Source organism: Panthera onca, chromosome B1, assembly GCF_046562875.1.
Source record: "Panthera onca isolate mPanOnc1 chromosome B1, mPanOnc1 haplotype 2, whole genome shotgun sequence".
Lineage (NCBI taxonomy): Eukaryota > Metazoa > Chordata > Mammalia > Carnivora > Felidae > Panthera > Panthera onca.
Window position 1 is genome coordinate 108386322 of NC_138342.1, and position 17517 is coordinate 108403838.

The window sequence follows — 17517 nt, forward strand, 5'->3', positions numbered from 1 at the left end:
TTTCTGTTTTAGAAATTATTTTGAAATACCTAGAAATATTATGAAAGAAAATAGATCTGGTCTTTCTAAACTCTCATTTGTGCTTTAGGGCAGTGTTGTGCAATAGAACTCTGACATGATGGAAATGTTCTTTCTCTGTGCTTTCCAAACAGCCACTAGCCACAGACCCGTAATTAAACACTTACAGTGTTACTAGTGTGACTGAGGAATTTCTTCAATGTAATTTAGCTTAATTTAAATTTAAATAGCCAAATGTGGCTGGCAGCCACCATATTAGACAGTATAGTTCCAAATCTTTGCTATGGTCCTTAGACCAGTAGCATCAGCTCCCATGATAGCTTACTATAAATGTAGATTCTCAGAATCTCACAAGGTTTGCCAGATTTAGTAAATAAAAATACAGGATACTCAGTTAAGTTTGAATTTGTGATAAACAATAATTTTAAGTATTTTCCATGCAAAATTTGAAATTTAAATATAAGAATGTCCCATGAAATATTTGAGGCATATCTATACTAAAAGATTATTTGTTCTTATCTGAAATCCAAAATTACCCAGCCGGGACATATTTATACTAAAAAAGTATTCAAATTCTCCTGGGCATCCTGTATTTAATCTGACAACCCACTTAACCCCCACCAAGGCCTACTGAATCAGAACCCATTTTAACAAGGTTTCCAGGTGTTTTTGAAGCACATTAAACTCCATGAAGTCCTAATCGATATTGCTACCCCCTTCCAACTTCTGAAAGATTTTGTTTCTTACGTATCTTTCTCAGCACCTCAAACTCACCCTCCTTAACTTACTCATTCCTTTTACCTGATAGGTCTTTTAAGTTAGTACCCTATTTTTCACCTTAAAAAAAAAAAAGCGGCTTATACCCCCTGCGGGCATTTCCTCACTATTCTTTCTTTTCTTTCATTTTTTATTTTGAAAAATATGAAATATATATTCAGCCCCTATATTCAACAATATTTTGTCACACTTGATGCATGTACCCCTCTCTTCCCTTTTTTCTTTCACTGTCTCTTTGTTGCTGTCGTGTTTTTCACTGGCTTACTCTGAAATTTGTATCTCTAGCTTTGATCTCTGAAGCCAAAATTACAAATGCCTCTGGCATTTTCTCACTGTTCTAGTGTAGCAGTATATTTAGCTTGATTCAAACTGAAATCATTTTCTCTGTTCAGCCAATGTCCTTTCCTAAATTCTTGTTCTCTCCCATTCTTTCACTTATCTAGACTCAAAACTTGACAGACATCTTCAACAACTCCCTCTATTCCTTAATAATTCCTATCCAATCTATCAAGAATCTTAATTTTTTTTTCTTCAAAAACTCATAGCTGTCTCTTTTCCATTCTTAGTTGCTGCCCTAGTTCAGGCCTTCACACATCTGGACTAGTCTCACCTGAAATCTGACTACTGTCATACTTCTCCTTTTTCTCAAAAAGTTACTAACATTCTTCACCAGTCTGCTCTCTACCCTACTTTCAACTTTCCTTCCACTAGTTTTGTTGTGAAAATTAAATAAAATGGCTATAGAAGATACTATGTCTTTTCCACAACTTTTCTAATATTTAAAACTCCCAGGAACAAACTCCTTAAAGGCAAGAACTGAGTTGCAATCTTTTGTACAGAGGGGGACACTCCCCATGGAGAATATAATTAGTACTTAAATAAGAGTTTACTTAGGAAGACATATCTACTGACCAGATTGGTTACTTACTTCTAAGTCAGAGAAAGATCTAAGGGATGAAAATGTACATTTGTAGCGTGTACCAAAAGAATAAAAATACAAAAGAGAAACCTATTTCCATGATTAAGGGAGCAAAGAAATGCTTGAAACAGAAAGATACATTTTATAGGAACATTACAGAAATCATTCCAAAGAACTGTAGGGTTTTAGGATACTGGCTCTTTGCAAAGAAGATGAAGTGATTTTTAGCAATGCTTTTAATCTTGCCAGCCATGAACACCAAATAACTGATCTGGGAAGGCCTTTTAAAAAAATTATTAATTGAGGTAACTTTTAACTTTGAAGATCCTACCCCAATCACCCATTGTACTGTTTTCAGAAGCAAATCCAAGTAAATACCAAACAGACAGAATAATCGGAAACACTTTGATAATGTTATAGTAATTTAGCCAAAAGGGTCATAGTACCTTCTTCAAAATTAACATTTTTACACTGTCGTCCTGAGTCATCCACACGATGTTCTCTTAAAAAGAAAAACATAAATATTGCATCTATGAAAGACTTACTACGATAGACAAATGGCTTTAATTTATTAGTAGCCTTCTTTATTTTTTCACATTCTGATATAGTTTCTTTTACTAACTGCTAAGTAATGAAATTATTACCAATGAGGTACAACCAACAAAATTTAAAAGATACAAGTTATAATTCTTATTATCTTATCATATAAAATGAAGCATAATATTCAATCCAATATTCATCCAAAAGCATACATGGACTACCTTAATAAATAAAGTTTTCCGGTGATTTTAAACATTTGTTATAAACATTTTTGGGGCCTTCAATAAAGCACTCCAAAGAAACACAAAGTAATAAAACTTCTGTAGTTTTATAAAATTTCTTCTAGTAAACAAAAGCTATAAGTAACTTTTGTATTTAAGGTTGATACCAATCATTAATCTACTTAAAACTGTGCTTTCATGCCATTCCCGTACTTAGAAACCTACAGTTAGTAAGTCAAGACCAAACTTTGAATCTTCAAAGACTTTATAATCTAGTCTCATTTATCAGATTGCCTATTATTTCAGTTACAAGTAGTATATGTATTAGCTGATCAAAAAACATGAACACAACTATAGACATCAAAAACCAAATAAAGACTTCATAGGAATAATTATCTTCCAATAATGATCATGCTTATTTAATTTCACAATCTACACAAGTAGTTTTATAATTTCTATCTGATTTACCTTAATAGAGTAAGGATCAGAATAATATTTAAAACTCCCAGGAATGCGCCAAGTAAAACTGGTGCTGTGTACATATTTATCTGCAGCTTAATGGCATCCCATGTCACGCCCTTTTCTCCAATGAGTGCAAAACAAGTCTGAAAAACTTAATAAAATATAAAATAAAATGTATACAGATAAATTATTATGTGGGAGGCAAGGGCTAAAAAAATGTGAAAGACATTTACTACAAAATTGGAAGCAACTTTGTGGAATCTCACATCTACATCACACATCTCAATAGAGGCAAGGGAACAAAATATTTACTCTTTTTCTGTATAAAGCATAGATATTCACATAGTCCATAAAAGATATACAATTGATCTGTGGAATTAGGAAAAAAATGTCTAAAAAAGCTCCTTAATGGGACATTAATGACAAAAAGATTCAGAAACACTGATATACATTCACAAAGAATTATATCTAAAGCAATTTGTCAGTATCTTCCTATTTAAAAATCTCCACAGAAAATTTAAATCATCCAATTTCTTCCATATAAAATTACAATTTAATTATAAGGAGTAGAATGTCACATGTTAAGTCAATATTTCAAATCATCATTGTGTATATGGTATTTAAATCATGTATATTTTTAAATTTGGATCTGTGGCAAAAATCAGCTTGGAAGAGAACTGGTTTGCTTTCCTGATTTAGATTCTGTATCTGGCTCTTCCAATAATTTGCAACCTTAAGGTAAGGATGAAGTAAGACATTACACATAAAACACTTAGAACAGCATCTAACAATAGTAGACATTCAATAAATGCTAGTGCTGTTAATGTGGTCATTACAGGAAAGCCCATCTAATCTTTTTCAGGCCTACATTTACTCATCTAAAGATAATACAAAATATTTAAATGAGATAATCTTTCTTTTTGATTATTTCTTTTATTCTCAGGTTGAAAATGTGGCAAATCAATGAACAAGGTGATATAAATTTTAGTGCTGGTCTTTTTTTTTCTAATTCCCTGTCTGCCTTTGAAATAGCTAATACTGTCTCTGAACCTCCATTTTCTTGGCTCTGAAATAAAGGGGGTTAAGCTAAATAATTTCTTAAGCCATTCCTGGTTCTAAAATGCTATGAGATCTATTATATGCCTCTACCTCTTTTATTTTATCATTATTTAATCTCCAAAATACTTCTTATGTATTTACTGAGAACATATACCAGGTGTATACCAGGTTCTGTGCTAGATACTGAGGTGCTGACAGCTCAGAGCCTGGAGCCTGCTTTGGATTCTGTGTGTCCCTCTCTCTTTGCCTCTCCCCTGTCTGTGCTATCTCTGTCTCTCTGTCTCTCTCTCAAGAATAAACATTAAAAAAAATTTTAAAGAAAGTAATGGAAAAAGGGGTGAGGGTAGGATATTAATGATAAAGTAAATGGAAATGGATTCAAAGTGATGGTATTCATAACTGTAATATTCAAAGCATGAACCAATTATATGATTTTTCAATGTTTTTCTTCTTTAAAAATTTTTAAGGTTTTTAAAAATTTATATTTGAGAGAGACAGAGAGAAGGGGTGGGGAGAGAGGCAGAGAAAGAGAGATAGAGAGAAAATCCCAAGCAGGCTCTGCAACTCACAAACTGTGAGATCATGACATGAGCTGAAACCAAGAGTCGGATGCTTAACCAACTGAGCCACACAGGTGTCCCTTCAATGTTTTTCTAAGCATAAAAATTACTAATTTATCTAATAGCAAAAACTTACTTGTCTAGGGAAAGTATTAAATCTTATTAATATTGTTTTACACTCAGCTAAAGGATGGAGGCTTTGAAGAACAGTCTTTCAGTAGTCTTTCAAAAATTCTCTCATTTTCTTCAAACTCAGAAAAGTCTGAAAGGTATGGGCAAAAAGCACAAGAGCAAAGAATCTCCTATAACTTTCCTCAAATCTTTCGGTCAGAAGAATTTTGTTTCTGGGCTATCTGGGTGGCTCAGTTGGTTAAGTGTCCAACTTTTCAATTTTTTTTTTTTAAGTTTATTTACTTATTTTGTGTGTGAGAGAGAGAAAGCACAAGCAGGAGAGAGGCAGAGAGAGCAAGAGAGAGAGCATCCCAAGCAGACTCTGCACTGTCAGCACAGAGCCTGCTTTGGGGCTCTAAGTTACCAACCGTGAGATCATGACCCCAGTCAAAATCAAGAGTCGTATGCTTAACGGACTGAGCAACCCAGGCCCCCCCTTGCATCCAACTGTTGATTTCAGCTCAGCTCATGATCTCACAGCTATGGGATCGAGCCCCACATTGGTCTCTGCACTGAGCGCAGAGACTGCTTGGGATTCTCTTTCCATCTCTCTCTTCCCCTCCCCCACTTGCGCACATGTACAGGTGTACTTGCTCTCCAAAAAGAAAAAAGAAAAAATTAAAGAATTTTGTTTGTAATAGACAAGAAAAAAAGCTAACTATAATGGAGATGTCAAGCTTAATGATTATTTCACAGAACGTACAGATAGAGTTAGGTTCAAATCTCATATTTCCCATTTGCTATCTGGCTGACCCTGAATAACTTACTTAGACTCTCTATGCCTTGATGTCCTAATATGTAAAATGGGACTAATATTATTTACTTTAGAGAACATTTGTTAACACATATAAAGAGACTAGACTCCTGCTGGATCAAAAATATTAGCTTCCCTACTTTTCCTTTTAGCTATGAGGTTTTATACTTGGATTCCACTTAACATTTGAACTTTAAAAGTTCTCCCAATTCATATTCAAGCAATGACAAGTGAAAAATACCTACCTGGACCTAGAATAAAGCCTAATGCTTGACATGCACTTGTGTTTGCCATGGAACTTATTCTTTCCTGAAGGGAAGTAGCACCAGCAATGTATGATCTAACAACTGCTACATTTCCTAAGAAAAGACACAATAATCCAAAGTCAAAGAAAATATTCTTCGGTTTATAAAATCCCACTTAATTTGGCTTTATATAAAACAAAAATATTAATCTATATTATAGTCACTGCTTCTTCCCTATGATTATACAAAGCATATACATTGAGCAAATGTATCAATTAGTGGAAAATCTTGCTTTTAGCAACATGAAAACACAATTAAAGATGTGAATAAATGAAAAAGTGACATTACAGAAATGTTAAACTTTTTTTCTTATTAAATATGAAGAAAACACTGACTAAATGGCAAACTACTGATCGTTACAACTATTTTTAAAACAAAGACATCACAAATTCTGCATGCTTAAATGTAATTTAATGTAATGTAATATGTAAATGTAAATGTAAAATGTAAATGTAAAAATGTAATATAAGAAACAAAAAGATCCACTAACAATTTGACTCAAAAAAATTTATTGAGCTCTTATTATTTTCAAGAGACTCTGCAAGAAAGGCCACAGAATATTTTAGAAAGTCATAAATTGTCTCTAATTATAAAAAGTTTACTATCTGGTTGGTGATAAAAGATGAAAACAGAGCAAAACAGTATATAAGCAAGTTCCACAGACATACTGGAGATGGGAAAGATCTGTTAAGGGGTAGGGTAACCTAAGAAAGTTTTATGGAAGATGTGGAACTTGAACAGAATCTTGAAGAATGAAGAATGATGGGAACAGAATAGAGAAACTATAGGTAACAGGAATATCACGAACAAAGGCAAAAATCATAGGAAAGATATTTGTCTATTTGCAATGAGAAATCTATATGTTGAGTTGTGAGATATGAGATTGAGACGAGGTGATACCAGATGAGAGAGGGTGAATTCAGGGTGAATGTGAATCTGAACAGCCAAACACATACATACATACATACATATTACCTGCTCCAAATCCCACCAATCCACGAGCAACCAACATGTAGTATTTATTATGAGAAGCTGGAACGTGGACATATGCATAGAGGCAGTTAGCCACGACCGAAATGAAGATGGAGACAATAAGAGGTTCTTTTCTTGGTCTATAATTAGACCACAAACCAAATACAGGTGAAGCTACCATTTGGCCAAGACTAAATGAAGCAATAACCCAGCCCAAAAAACTTGCATCAGCTGTCTGATCAATCTGCAGAAAAAAGTACAATGCTTTAAGAATTGTTATCCAAGAAAAGTAAAGTTTAAGACTTAAACACATTTTTCTGACCACATAACATTTCCTATTTAAATAAATAAAAACAATAATTCTAACATATCAGTTTTATAACACTATTACTTATAGTAAGGTATTCAAACTTCTTACAGTATAATTAAATATGCTACCAATTCACTATACACTAGAAACAATACTTGGGAAGCTTCAACTTTTAGAATGATTATGGGAATATGGTTTATGATTTGGTTCATAAAAATCTTGTTACAAATAATCACATTATATGTATAAACAATAACATCACAAAAGTAAAATGCCATTCTTTAATTCTTATAAAGTAAATACAATTATTTAGACTTATGTTACTCCATAAGCTAAATAGCCATTAGCACTATAAATCTTTTTTTTTTTAACATTTATTTATTATTATTGAGAGACAGACACAGAGCGTGAGCAGGGGAGGGGCAGACAGAGGAGGAGACACAGAACCTGAAGCAGGCTGCAGTCTCTGAGTGTCATCACAAAGCCCAAAGTGGGCTCGAACTCACAAACCAGGAGATCATGACCTGGGCTGAAGTTGGAGGCTTAACCGACTGAGCCACCCAGGCGCCTCATTTTATTTTTTTTTAACTGAGCACAATAGTCAAATGCTTAAGAGAATAGAAACACAAAAGCTAAAAGATAATTCTCCCATTAAACCTATTATTAATTCTTCCTTTCAACATGGAGGATTCAGGGTTCTACCACTGAACGAGGGTTTATGTGTCATGATAGATGCTGAGGAGAGAACCAAATGATTAAATTCAGAAAATGAAATTCTTTCAAAAAACAGAAAATTTTAGCTTACAAAAGGGACTATGGAATAAATTAACAGATTTAAAAATATATATATATATATATGGTAGGCTATATAGTAATTTGGAAACATAAGAACCATTACATTTTTAGAAATAAGGGGTGCCTCGGTGGCTCAGTCAGTTAAACTTCCGACTTCAGCTCAGGTCATGATCTCACAATCTCTGAGCTCGACCCCCACGTCAGGCTCTGTGCTGACAGCCCAGAGCCTGGAGCCTACTTCGGATTCTGTGTCTCCCTCTCTCTTTGCGCCCCCCCCACCCCTTGTGCTCGCTCTCTCAAAAATAAATATTTAAAAAAATGTAAATAAATTTTTAGGAAATAAGATTAAACATATATAAAGTGTTAGAACAACTTAAAGACAACCATGGCCTTTTCTAAAGATATTTTTAAATAGTTTAAAATGAAAATGTTTAGGTACATTTTCTTGTGGGGGATGAGAAATAAGAGTGAATACATATAATGATACACAATATTAAAGTTCTAGCCTTAAAAATATCTCTTATTTGGGGCACCTGGGTGGCTCAGTCAGTTGAGTGTCTGACTTTGGCTCAGGTCATGATCTCCCAGTTTGTGAGTTCAAGCCCCACATTGGGCTCTGTGCTGACAGCTCAGAGCCTGGAGTCTGCTTTGGATTCTGTGTCCCTCTCTCGCTGTGCCCCTCCCTCACTCATGCTCTGTCTCTCTTTCTCTCAAGAATAAATAAAACATTAAAAAAAATTTTTTTTAAATCTCTTAATTTAGGCACACTGGTTTTCATTTTCTACCCATATTACCTTTGGCTCCTTTGATCACTCTATTACAAATATAAAATAACTTCATGTCATAAAAATTTTTTAATTAATTTTCAAAAAAGCAGTGAAAACTCAATTTTAATGTTAAATGTGTAGTAGTTTGAAAGCAAAAGAATGAAAGTGTCTTCTCAGGATATCAATTGATCATAGTCAAGTATGTGTTTCAGGGACAGAAGCTGACCCTCGGGGATAGCTCTAACAATATTAATGATATTTGCCAGAGACCAATGGAAACTTTTATTTTAATTGGATACTATTCTTTATGGTGACTGGAAATTGGAATCTGTTAGAAAATTCTGCTAGAATTGTAATAGGAAAGTAAAACGGGTTTGGGAGATACAGGTTCTACACTACAACAGGTGTCACTTCAGTAATTAAACTGTTATCTGCACTCATGTGTGTTTCTCTTTTTAACAGTAGTAACAGCATCTCACTTCTGGTCCTCTGGCCACCTCTGGTGATCTCCATCATACCATTTTTGGGATAAAATCTAAACTGTTTATTATGAAAAACTAGCTCACAAGTTGGCCACAGTCTCTTCTCTAGCCTCATCTCTCTGCATGTACCCTTCCCCCAATTCTAACTTCCAGTCACACAGAACTGTCTTAAGTTTCCAAAATGAGTCAAATTCTTTGCCTCCAGGCCTTTGCACTGATTTCTCTACTGTCCCCTTCTACCAGCAATGCCTTCCCAACCTCCTACTCCCTGGCCCCTACCTTTTTTTCAGGAAACCAACTCCTACAGACCTTCAAAACTCAGCTCTGGTGTAACTGATTTTTAAAGTCTTCCAGAATTTTAGTTTGGGTTAGCAACATCCCCCTAATAGCCCATGTCTGTCTGCCTGCACCTCTCTCTCTCTCTCTCTCTCTCTCTCTCTCTTCTTTCTCTCTCTCTTCTTTCTGTCTCTCATTCTCTCTCTCTCTCACACACACACACACACACACACACACACACACACACACACACACCCATACTTTTAGACCTTTACTCACGTATACTGTATAGTAACCATCTATAATTAACTTATTTGGTTTGGCACACATCAGTAAAAGTTGGAACTGTATTTTCTCAAAACAAAAACAAAAACGAAACACAAAAGCCCTCCCCCATCCCTGTCATTTCAGGAAAAAAAAAAAAAAAGAAAAGAAAAAAGAAAACAAACCATACACTCCAAAGTACATGGTATTGAATTTCAAACATTACTTTATAAACATGTTAATGATATTGACAGAGTGAAAGTTCTGGAAATCTTCATGCTTTGATATGGGAACTAAGATAAGAATATGGGCGTTCCAAGCATTTTTAACTTTTATTTATAGATGATTGCTTATTAATTCAAGTAACAGTCACCGAGTCCTTTACTGTGACAAAAAATGTGCTAGGCAATAAGGATACAAAAGATGAGTTAACACAATTTTTCCAAATCAGGTTTCATCATAGTGAAGTTTCCAGATTTTACTTATCAGGTATTTGAGTAGCTGGTGGTAAAAAATCACACGCTTCCATTTTTTATCTGTCAAATAAGGATAACTTCACAGAGTTGTTAAAAGAATTATTAGAGCAATGTATAGTGCTTAGGGCAATGTCAGCATATATATATACACTAAATGAATATTACCTATAGGATATAAAAACTAGTATTTCTTAGAATTTTGTTTTTACTAATATGTCAGTTCTATTATTATATTTTATTATAATTCATGCATTAGTATTCCCACTATCTCCCTAGCCCTATAAAATAACCTATCCTTCCAATTCAAAATCTAATCTTAAGAATATGAATCTTCCTGGATATTTATCCCACCTCTGGGCAACAGAACTTCAGGAATCACTTGGCTGATGGTTGTCCATCAGCCAGGGTCAAAAAGAAGCACATTTCAGAGATTTACACTGGTGCCAAATTCCTTTCAGACAAATAATTTATTGTTTTGTTTTGTTTTCTGAGTTTTTTCTTGGGGGGGGGGTGTTCTAGCTTTTTATCTTTCTCACAGATGGCTTTTCAGGTAAGTAATATTTTTCAACATGCTATTGAAAAAGATGGAAGCCTTAAATTAAGAATTAAACAGTTTAAGGTAGTAAGTAACACAGCACTGTGGTTGAGCCAGATTTTGGTTTCAGATAGGTTTGGCTCTGCCATCTTCCAGCTGAGTGACTTGAGCAAGCTACCGAACTTTCTGACTGTGAGTTTCTTCACCTGTCAAACAGGATAGATAATAATCATTTCATAGGGTTGCTATGAATATCAAGAGGTGAAAAGTTTAGTACCGTACCTGGCACATAGTGAGCTTTCACTATTATTATGAAATAACCTGAGAAAGGTTTTTTATTGAAATTGTTTTATTTGTATTGCCAAAGAACTAGTTACAAGTTCATGTACTCACTAAATTTACCTTTGAAGAGCTTTCAAATATCTGGAGAAAGGAGTGTACCTTTTCAAAATTCAACATACTGTGCTGAGTAGACCTAATTATTGTAAATACCTTTCTTTTGGTAATTTTGAGGTTAAACAGACTAGATACAGGGGTCATAGAAATAAAGAGTTTTGATACATGGAAATATATTTTTGGCAAAGAAAATATTGCTCTAGAATTGTTAAATTTTCCGCTATAATTCTAATCATTCTGCCAGTAAGGAAAGAATTTTTAACATCATGGCTAATAATTTCATGTCATATAAATTTTTATTCATTTTCAAAATAGCAATGTGAATATGGCACCAACTCAGTAAAAAAAATGAAATTTGTATTTTTGTCCTTATTCCTTTTATAATATCATATATTTTAAAAGTTAGCATTTTCAAAAAGTTAAAAATTCATAAAAACTAAAAAATCTAAAATTAAGTATAAAATGTCAATAAGCTTCTTGTATCACAGGCACATTGTTTTTAATAATAGGGATAATAGATAATAGGGATAAAGATAATAGGGAAGAAGGGTGGAAGGGAAGGACAGAGGAAAGGAAAGATGAAGGGAGGGACAGCATCTCAGAAAAAAATGCAGAAAAATTTATAAAGGCCCCAGGAACCTAGATTAATTCAAGTAGATATGTCTAATAAATTGTTGGCTATAGATCTAATATGGGCCAAAGCTTAGGATTTAGTCTACAACACACACATACACACAGACACACAGACACACAGCCCAATCTCTGGGGAAAACCAACATATAAGGAACAAGTTGGTAAAGAAAACTCAGAAAAGAATTTAATAACAAATATTTAAAGAGCCAAGCCAGGACAGAGTAATGTACGGAAGCTAAGAGAGGGTTTTCAGAAGCAGGGAGAGGTCGACAATGTCAAATACTACCCAAATGTCACGCAAAGGACCGAAAAGTATCTATTTGGTCAGCAATCAAATCATTGGAGACCTTAATAAGAGCAGTTTCATGGTAGCAGAGGAGTGAATCAGACTGTAGCAGGTTCAGGAGTGAATAGGAGGTTGGAGAGTACAGAGAACTCCATTAAGAACCTTAACTGAAATATTGTTATAGATAACGTCTGCAACTTATATACTGATTTTTAGTAAATTCATTCCTGGAGATTTAAAATAGAATTGACATATATTTATATTATGTTATATGTCAAATAATTTTTTTTTAAAGAGTTGGCAGGACTTGATGATTAACTGATGCCAGGGTACCTACTAAACTTGCATCTTCTTGTTAGGCCCTCCTCCCCATCTAGTAACCACAGCATCGAAATACATGTATTATCTATTCTTTTCACAATGTCAACCAGACAACCCTATGGGAAAGCACAAAAGTATTCCATAGAAATGTCATTTGTACCATTCAGGAATTCAGACTATAAGTAATTTAGTTTCCTTTTTATCAGGGAGGGGGCATTGGTGGGATATGAAAGCGGCTAATAAGTAGGTGAGCATACATCTACATTTGTCTAGGACTATCCAGGTATAATTCTGTTTTCCTGGTATAGTGCTCCCTTCACTTCAAGAGTGTTCTGGTTTGCACAATGAAGTACTGGATCACCTTACTTATAAGCCTCTCTGGAAGAATTATTATCTCAAGTCATGCTAGTAAAGATTAAATCTATAGACTACCAAAGAGACTGTCAAGAAAACTCTTAACTATGTAAGAGTTACTACTACTATAGCTACTTAAGAGAATAATAGATTGAAGTGTACAAACCTTTTGGAGATATGGCCATATTGACATTATCACAATAGAAAATCCTGTAAAGAAGCAAACCCTGTTATTTATACTTAAAATGATGTCATTACTATTTATAGATACAATTTTTTAAACTATAACATGGGCTTTAAAATATCATTCTCAATTTACAAATTTATTCCCCAAAATGTTTAACTTATTAAGCAATGGAATTGTATTTATTAGAAGGGAAATAAATATTAAAGACTTGAAAATCATATGTAATTATAGTCCCTGGTCATAATTGGGGTAATAAAAGCAGAGGACCTGTTTCTCCTTATTCACATGTCTTTACTGTAAACAGAAATAAATTACTGAAAGCTTTGTTAAGTTCTTACAAGCAGAACTGAGTGGATGAAAAGCTACCCTGTTAAAGAGGAAGTGGTAGACTTCTAATGTGTGTTGTTTGGCAGAGATAATCGACAGTAGGGAAGTCTAGGAAAAGGAAAATGATCATATACAGGAGGAAATGGCTATAAAGAACCATGAGGCTTCAAGATGGCTATACCTTAAAAGAAAACTCATTATCTCTGCTACCCTTTATTGCTTAAGAGCTGTAATGATAAACTCCAAACCTATCTGTCAATTTTAAATGTTAGGCATATTCAATCAAAATTCTATAAAGGCCATTTAAAAAAAACACTTTTATTAAGATATACTTCACATACTATACAATCTACCCATTTCAAGCACTCAGGTTAGTGGGTTTTAGTATAATCAAAGATATGTGCAACATCACCACAGTCCATTTTAGAACATTTTAGTCACATCACAAAGAAACTCTGGACGTTTTAGCTACTATTCTGCTGCTTTCCATCCTAATGCTCACCAGCCTGAAGCAACTACTAATCTACCTGTCTCTATAGATTTTCATATGAATAGAATCAGGCAACATGTGGTCTTTTGTGTCTGGCATCTTTCTTAGCATAATGCTTTCAAGTTTCATCCATGTTGTACCAGTATCAGTACTTCATTCTTTTTAGAAAGCTTATATTAAAAATAGTTTAATTATTAGTTTAATTTTAGTGTATTTTGAATTGACATTGACTTTGATGAAAAGCAGACTGAAAGAGTAAACTAATATTTGAAATCAAGGCTCAATTTCACAATCAAGAAACTTAAAAACAGGTAAAATGTTTAACATGTTAATTAAAATCTAAAGTTAAAATAATTCTTTTTTGCCATTAAAATGGAAATTATTTAATTTTAGATAATGGAGTACTAAAAATTAAAAGTATTTCATTTTATTTATTATATTTTATTTTATTTCAATTCCTGTATAGTTAACATTACAGTGCTACATTAGTTTCAGGTATACAATACAGTGATTCAACACTTCTATATATTACCCAGTGCTCATCATGACAAGTGCACTCCTTAATCCCCAATCACCTATTTCACCCATTCTCCTACCTCCCCCTCCCCTCTGATAACCATCAGTTTGTTCTCTATAGTTAAGAGTCAGGGTGCCTGAGTGGCTGAGGTGGTTAAGCGGTTAAGCAACAGACTTTTGCTCAGGTCATGACCTCCCAGTTTGTGGGTTTGAGTCCTGCATTGGTCTGTGCTAACAGCTCAGACAGAGCCTGGAGGCTGCTTGGGATTCTGTGTCTCCCTCTCTCTCTCAAAAATAAATAAACATTAAACAGTCTATTTCTTGGTTTGTCTATCTCTTTTTTTTTTCCTTTGCTCATTTATTTTGTTTCTTAAATTCTACATACTTGAATTGAGCAAGTATCATATAGCAAAATCATATAGTATCTGTCTTCCCCTGACTAACTTATTTGGCCTAACATTATACACTCTGGCTCCATCCATGTTGCTGCAAATGGCAAGATTTCATTCTTTTTTACGGCTGAATAATATTCTGTTGTTATTAAATAAATTAGAAGTACTTTATTTTTTAAATGTTTATTTTTGAGAGAGTGTGTGCAAAAGTGGGGGATGGTAGAGAGAGAGGGGGACAGAGAATCTGAAGTGGGCTCTGTGCTGACAGCAGAGAGCCTAATGAGAGGCTCAAACTCAGAAACTGTGGGATCATGACCTGAGCCAAAGTCAGACACTTAACCGACTGAGCCACCCAGGTGCCCCATAAATTAGAAGTATTTTATTTTATTTTATTTTATTTTATTTTATTTTATTTTAACTTTTTAATATTTATTTCTTAGAGAGAGAGTGCGTGCATGCAAGCGGGGGAGGGGCAGAGAGAGGGGAAGACACAGAATATGAAGCAGGCTCTGGGCTCCAAGCTGTCAGCACAGAGACAGAAAAAGGGCTCGAACCTACTAACTTTGAGATTGTGACCTGAGCCAGAGTTGGATGCCCAACTGACTGAGCCACCCAGCTGCCCATGGAAGTTAAATGAAAAAAATTAAAAGCTATTGCAGAGGTTGCTATCGACACAACACTCATTGTGTAGGTAGAATCCTCCTTCCTGATAGAATCCCATTTTTATTCAGGTATCCATCATTCCTCCACAAAGCCACAGACTTTAAGAGAAACTGTCTCCAACCCAAATTCCAGAGGGTAAATCCAGTTAGTCTAAAGAATTCAATCAGGATAATCCCACTATCCTAGTTGATGATGGGCTTAGAAATTGACAGGGTCCAGTTCTGACCAGTGAAAAGGAAAGGGAAGCCTACTTCAGGACCTCTAAGAAAGGACTCCTTATCTCTGTGCAAGTTTAAAAAAAAAAGTCCCTTTTGATCAATAAAAATTATCATGAATGGATGTGACACCTTGGGCTGCTGCTGCAACCTTGCTATAGTGAAGTCAGTGCATAGAAGAGGAGAAAACCAAAATATATAGTGGGAAACAGAACCAAAACCTCAGTGAACTTCACTTGGAATTGTCCTACTATGGGTATCTTACAAGAAAAAATAAATTACCGTTTAAGCCAATTTGAATCAACATTTTTTCCCCTGATATTTGTGGAAGGCACCCTAATAGATACACAATCCAAAATGAAATTGCATTACAAAGAATTGTTGAAAATATCCTTTATTTTGTACTTTTCTTTCATTTTAGCTTTATTTAAAATATATTTTTACTCAGTGTGAGAGAGTGACTGGGGTAAATAGAAAAGATAAAGAAAAGTAGTTCTAAAAATTTAGTAAAATGGCCTTCAGTAAATCTGTGTCAGGGAAAAGATACCACCTGTAAAATCTGTGCCTATAGACTTAAAGGATCTAAGCTTGGAAAAAGAATGGATTCTTTAAAACACTTTTTTAAAAATTGTCACAGTATTGATAACTCCTATATATATTCATTCTTTATCATTTTAACATAAGTACAGTTCTTAACATTAAAATTTCCTCATGAAGTTTTACTTTTTAGTAACTATATTTTCAGAAATAATGTTAATAGATTAAAATACATCAAGGTATACAGATTAAGATTCTTGCTTTACTATTTGTGTCAATGTGGTGGGTTAGTCAGTTAAGCATCTGACTCTTGATTTTGGCCCAGGTCATGATGTCGAGGCTCATGGGATCGAGCCCTGCTTCAGGCTCTGTGCTGACAGTGTGGAGCCTGCTTGGGATTCCCTCTCTCCCTCTCTCTCTCTGCCCCTCCCCTACTCACTCTCTCTCAAAATAAATACATAAACTTAAAAAAAATTAAAGGAGTTCACAGGCAGCAAAAGAAAAAAAAAAAAACAGATACATTGGACTACATCAAAATTAAAAACTATTGTGAATCAAAAGACACAATCAGTAGAGTAGAAAGAAGAGTCCGAGAATGGTAGAAAATATTCACAAATCATTTATCTGATAAGGAGTTAATATCCAGAGTACATAAAGAACTTCTACAACTGAACAACAAAAACCTAATTAAAAAGTGGGCAAAGGTGGCGCGCCTGGGTGGCTCAGTCAGTTAAGCGTCCGACTTCGACTCAGGTCATGATCTCATGGTCCGTGAGTTCAAGCCCCGCGTCAGGCTCTGTGCTGACAGCTCAGAGCCTGGAGCCTGCTTTGGATTCTGTGTCTCCCTCTCTCTCTGACCCTCCCCTGTTCATGCTCTCTCTCTCTGTTTCAAAAATAAATAAACATTAAAAAAAATTAATAAAAAAAAAGTGGGCAAAGGACTTTAATAGATATTTCCCCAAAGATATACAAATGGCCAATATGCATATGAAAATATTCCCAACATTACTAATCATTAGGGAAATACAAGCCAAAAAAACCATGAGAGACTACTTCATGCCCATTAGAATGACTAATATTAAATAAACATAAAAGTTGGTAAGGATGTGGAAAAATTTGAACCCTGCCTGTTGGTGGGAATGTACAAATAGTATAGCAGCTATGGAAAACAGTATAGCAGTTCCTCAAAAACTTATAAATAGAATTGTTATGTGATTCAGCAATTCTACTTCTTTTTTTTTTTTATTATTAATGTTTATTTATTTATTTTGAGACAGGAAGAGAGAGAGCACACAAGCAGGAGAGGGGCAGAGAGGAGAGAGAATCCCAAGCAGGCCCTGCACTTATAGTGCAGAGCCCAGCTCAGTTAGTGGCTTTGATGGGGTTTTTGAATGGTGGGGGTTCGAAGCTGACATCCAAGAAACAATTCTCGAGATGTCTTTGGTGCAAAAAAGGTAATTTTATTAAAGCACAGGGACAGGACCCATGGGCAGAAATGGCTGTGTTATAAAGGTGACCTTTTATATATCATGGAGTT

General features: G+C 34.5%; 1 protein-coding gene across 3 annotated transcripts in view; it reads right to left on the reverse strand.

The window, feature by feature from the left end:
- MFSD8 (major facilitator superfamily domain containing 8) overlaps positions 1–17517 on the reverse strand; it is a 143550-nt gene that overhangs the window by 38432 nt on the left and 87601 nt on the right. For 2 of the 3 annotated variants that reach the window (XM_078445762.1, XM_078445761.2), the window contains exons 5-9: positions 12820–12863; positions 6762–7002; positions 5727–5840; positions 2944–3088; positions 2161–2216 (exon numbers count right to left, since the gene is read on the reverse strand). In XM_078445762.1, coding sequence (XP_078301888.1) covers positions 2161–2216; positions 2944–3088; positions 5727–5840; positions 6762–7002; positions 12820–12863 — 600 coding nt within the window. The remainder of the gene's footprint in view (positions 1–2160; positions 2217–2943; positions 3089–5726; positions 5841–6761; positions 7003–12819; positions 12864–17517) is intronic. The other variant, XM_078445763.2, reaches the window with a different exon arrangement.